A 4,762-nucleotide genomic window follows, 5' to 3' on the forward strand; every position below is an offset into this window, starting at 1 on the left:
CTAAACTAAACAGGATTACACTGTGAGGCTCAATCTTTTAAGCAACTTGAGTTGCTTTCTACAGCTTCCTGAGCATACAGTTCTGGAAAGAGTTGGGAAAAAGGAGATGATGTGGGTCTCATTGTGCAAGAACCCACATAGGACCTCAGAAAGCTTATGTACAATTCCTAATGCAGCACAGATCAAGTCTGGACATGGTCCTGGAATGGAGAAGGAGGTGCCTGAGTCAAAATGCACCCTGCTGTGACTCAGAACACATCAGGCTGTGGGAGAGGGCCTGTGCTCTCTCTGGGTAAAACCACCGCTCAACCTGGAGCAAGAAAGGGAAAACAAAATTTTCCTTCAGTGCCATCTGTGCAAAGGGGACCTTTTGGAAATTTGCCAAAATTCTTAAATGAGAGATAGATTGTGTTTGGACTCGATGATCTTTAAGGTCTTTTCCAACCTGAGCGATTCTATGATTCTATGCAAAGAATCATGAACACGATTCTCCCATAGTCCTTCCCACACCTATAACAAGGAATAACATTTCTTTCCCTTATTATACCCTTATCTTAGCGGACTGTAAGTGCTTGAAGGCAGGTAGTTTTCTTACCACCACAGTGGTGACTGGTAGCTCTGCCTGTTACAGTCACTTTGCATTTGACACTACCAAATGCTATTTTAATTTGCTTACTTGTTGCCAGTATTTTTATCACTTGGTCTCACACTTTTGTTTAAAAATATTTTCTTTAGGCTCTTTAGTTATCTTATGGGATGGGAGGAAAAGAAAGGGAAGAATAAATTTTATGTAGAGTAGTCAAATCTCTTTTGAGAAATAAGTTGGAAAAATGACATTAGACAAAATAATAACGTATATTTTGGCAATGAATTTTTATTTTGAAACCATAATGCCACCAGTTTCTTGACTCCAGACTTCCTTCCCACTTTGGCCTTTTGGCTATTGCCAACTCTGGAAATTCACTGAAATTTGATGACGTTATAAACCCTCAAAAACCTGAGGCTTGTTTTTATTAGATAAATTTCTCATCTATTCTGAGCTTGGATTCTTTCTGCAGTGTCAAACCCAAACTGCCATGCCATTTAGTAGTGTCTGCTGTGTAGAGCATTTGCCCAGCCGAATGGCACCACTGTGCTGATGGTGAAAGGGCCGTGGGGTTAGCAAGCTACAAAGAGTGTGGCAGATGGGAAAGCAGCCACGGGGCTGCAGGGCTGTATGGCAATGAAGAGGCCTGGAATGGGACTGGGAGGCAGACTAAGAAGGACTGGTGGAGAAAGAAGAGGGCTGCAATGACAATGACTGCACTGACAAGGCAACAGGAATGAGAGGCTTGATTATAGGAAAATGAAACTAGGTCCACATGAAGGATAACTGATGAATGAAAGAGGTAAAACAAGGAAGAACTTCTTTACTGTGGGAGTGATGGAGCACTGGAACTGGTGTCTCAGAGAGGTCATGGAGTCTCCTCTGAAGGTATTCAAAACTCACCTGGACACTTTCTTATGCTACTGTAGGGAACCTGTTTTAGCAGGTGACTGGATTATGTGATCTCCAGAGATCCCATTCCAGCTCCTAGGGTTCTGTGATTCTATGTGATTCTGTGAACACTTGGACAGGGCCTAGCTGGAGGGGACACAACATGGATGGCTGGATGCATGGTCAACAAGAATAAACACTCCTTCTTCTTCTGACAGAAACAAGGGAGGGGAATCAACTCTTTGAAAGGGTTAATAACAGCAGGACGAGGGGAAATGGTTTTAAGCTGAGGGAGTGGAGATTTAGGTTGGATGTCCGGGGGAAATTCTTTACAGAGAGAGGGGTGAGGTGCTGGAACAGGCTGCCCAGAGAGTTCGTGGATGCCCCATCGCTGGAGGTGTTCAAGGGCCAGGTTGGATGGGGCCCTGAGAAGCCTGGTCTAGCATTAAATGTGGAGGTTGGTGGCCCTGCATGTGGCAGAGGGGTTGGAGATTCATGATCCTTGAGGTCCCTTCCAACCCTGGCCATTCTGTGATTCTGCGTGATTCTGTAATATCATAAGATTTTACCACCATCCCAGCTGAGAGGAAACAGCTGGAAAAAAAGGTCCTGCTTACTGCATCAAATGGCAATCTGCTATCCCTGCTATCGCCGCTAGCGTCTGCTAGGTGCTGCTAGAGGGAGACTGTTGGGGGTCTGCATGGTGGAGGGAAGGGTCCCAAGCCAGCTGTGACCTGGGCAATGCCATATGATGATTTCCTTATCTTTCATTTTTCCCATTTAAAAAGTCCAGGAGGTATTAAGAAAACATTCAGACATTCACAGACTTTGTGTTATCATGTTGTTTTATAAAAACTCCAATTTTTTACTGCTCTAGGTGCCCAGCTGAGATCTGGCAAAATGGTGACCACATTGCTGGCTGCATGCTTTGAACATTACAGGATCTGGAACAGCCAACAGTGGCTGTCCCAAGCAGGGCACACAGATCTGTCTGCAGTTGATTTCCACCTCTCTCTGCCTTGGTTCACTGTGTGTGAGGCTGTTGCTCCATCCCCAGGAGGCATGACAAGCCAGCGATGTCAGGTCTGGACTCCTAGGGGAAATGTCACTGGTGTGCTGCGTGTGCACCACTTTGCAGCCTCCCAAAGATGAGCACACACAAAAATAAAGAACCATTGAGCCACAGGGATCGCTGCAGGCTGGCAGAGAGCTGCGGGTCTCAGGGGAGGAGCGGGGAACTCCTTCATTGACAAAAAAATGCAGTAAAAACGGTTTATTTCAGGAAGTCAGGGGAGAGGAGATCTTCTGACTGTTCTAACTAAGGAAATAAGAAAATCTCTTTACATGCATCCCAAAAGACAAGGCAGAAAAGTGCAAAACTGCCAGGAGGGAGCTTTCACCTGGCACGGACTGCATGCGAAGCAACCTGCAGCTCCTCGGGGTGCTCCGCTCCGTGTGAGCAGCGCCCGCTACCCTTCATGTGTGCATGTGCGACTGCCCCGCGTCCTCCCACGGGCTCCGTTACCGGGTGTCCCTGGCACGAGTAGGGGCTCAGCCCCCCGGCCCGCGCTTCCCGGATTTGTGCGTGGTGCTGCAGGAGGAGGCAGGGGAGAACGAGCCCCTCTGAAGTAGAGGGGGGGCAAGCCGGCGCCCCCCGGAGCATCGGGGAGGGTTAACCCGCGAAGTCTGGGAGGAGAAAGCGGAGGCCGGGCTGGGCAGGGGGAGGATAAGAGGAAAAGGGAACGAGCGTTTCGGCGAGGTCGCACACCGCCAGCCCCGCCGCAGCGGCAGTGCCTTCCCCTCGCAGGCGGCGGACACGGTGGGGAGGTGTGGGAGGGTCCAGCCTTCCACACACCCCCCCAGCTTTATCTCCTCTTCCCCCACCGCTGGGTGGACGCAACCGGAGGGGAGAAAGGGCGGCCCGGAGGCGCGGAGCCCCGAGGGAGGAGGAGGCAGGGGAGCATCTCCGAGCCGCCGCTCCCTGCCCGGTAGACGTGGAGAGGGGAGGAAAACTGCCGGCTGCGCTCCCGGCCCCGAGCTCCAAGGGGTGAGGGTTAAAAACTAGAAAAGGACCTGAGCGGGGACCTCCCAGCCTGAGAGCGGGCGTTGGGGGGAGCGACATCCCGGGGATAGTCCCCCTTCTCCGCTTCCCTGAGCTGCTGCCCGCCGCAGCCCCAGGATGTGGGTGCCGCTGCTGCTGCTGCTGCCCGAGCTGCTCCCGGCCGTGCCGGCCCAGAAGCTCTCCGCACTCACGGTAAGGCCGCCCGCCGCTCCGGCCCCGGGGCGCACCTGAGCCGGCGACCGCCGCTGTCCCGGCCCGGAGGACCCATCCGTCCCGCCCGGCCCCGCACTCTGCAGCGGGTACTGCGCTTCTGCCGGGGGAGCGCGGTGGAAGTTTCCTGTGGGTCTCCGCAGAGCTTCGGGCCAGAGTTAATGCCCGTGGTGCCGCTTCTCTTTCCCGAAGGGGAAGAGCGCTGCAGTGAGGTCTGCTTGCGGACTGCTTTTGGTTGACCGATTTCATTTTATTTTTGCTTATAAAGAGGCTGGAAACAGCGCTGCTTGGCTATTCCAGACTCCATGATGCTAAACATGGAACCCTGCGTGGAGATGGGTGAGCCAATTCATTAGGCTTGCTAAATAAGCCATAACCACTTCTCCAGCCAAGACCTGAGGTTTGCAGCTAATAGCTAGTGCAGCCTTCTTGTAGGGCTCACAGTGTTTGCAAAGCTATAATTAATGCAATCTGTAGAAATAAAAACATTTTCCTTAAATGTTTTTAAACAAGTGCTTGAGTAAACATAACGGGCAAGGAGTATCCCTTGGAAGCTGTTTTCTAAGTGTTTTGGTGAAGGCTGTGCCCCTTGGAGTTTATTATGCTGAAGTCACAGGCAGTTGCAAAGTGAAATAGACCCTATTTTTGTCTCGGTCTTTCAGAAAACAACCCTCTGCAAAATACTGAGAGCTGTTTTCTTTTTATCTTTCTATTCAGTGGGGAGGGGGCAGACAGGGAAAGCTCAAGGAAAAGTTGGGGCGGAGGGGGGGGGGTCTGAGCTGTTCATACCTGAAATTCTTCAGGGGAAGTCTTGCCTTCTCATCTTGGTAGACTGCTTTTTGTTTTCTCTTTCTCTCTTTCTCTCTTTCTCTCTTTCTCTCTTTCTCTCTTTCTCTCTTTCTCTCTTTCTCTCTTTCTCTCTTTCTCTCTTTCTCTCTTTCTCTCTTTCTCTCTTTCTCTCTTTCTCTCTTTCTCTCTTTCTCTCTTTCTCTCTTTCTCTCTTTCTCTCTTTC

General features: G+C 50.5%; 1 protein-coding gene across 7 annotated transcripts in view; it reads left to right on the forward strand.

Annotated features, from left to right (window-relative positions):
- Positions 1–3,246: 3,246 nt before the first annotated feature.
- SMOC2 (SPARC related modular calcium binding 2) overlaps positions 3,247–4,762 on the forward strand; it is a 132,697-nt gene continuing 131,181 nt past the window's right edge. For all 7 annotated transcript variants that reach the window (XM_042820912.1, XM_042820921.1, XM_042820930.1 and 4 more), the window contains exon 1: positions 3,247–3,731. In XM_042820912.1, coding sequence (XP_042676846.1) covers positions 3,657–3,731 — 75 coding nt within the window. In that variant the 5' untranslated portion in view covers positions 3,247–3,656. The remainder of the gene's footprint in view (positions 3,732–4,762) is intronic.

The sequence above is a fragment of the Centrocercus urophasianus genome, unplaced genomic scaffold (assembly GCF_019232065.1).
Source record: "Centrocercus urophasianus isolate 14NV4802_14NV808 unplaced genomic scaffold, USGS_Curo_1.0 seq_10, whole genome shotgun sequence".
Classification (NCBI taxonomy): domain Eukaryota; kingdom Metazoa; phylum Chordata; class Aves; order Galliformes; family Phasianidae; genus Centrocercus; species Centrocercus urophasianus.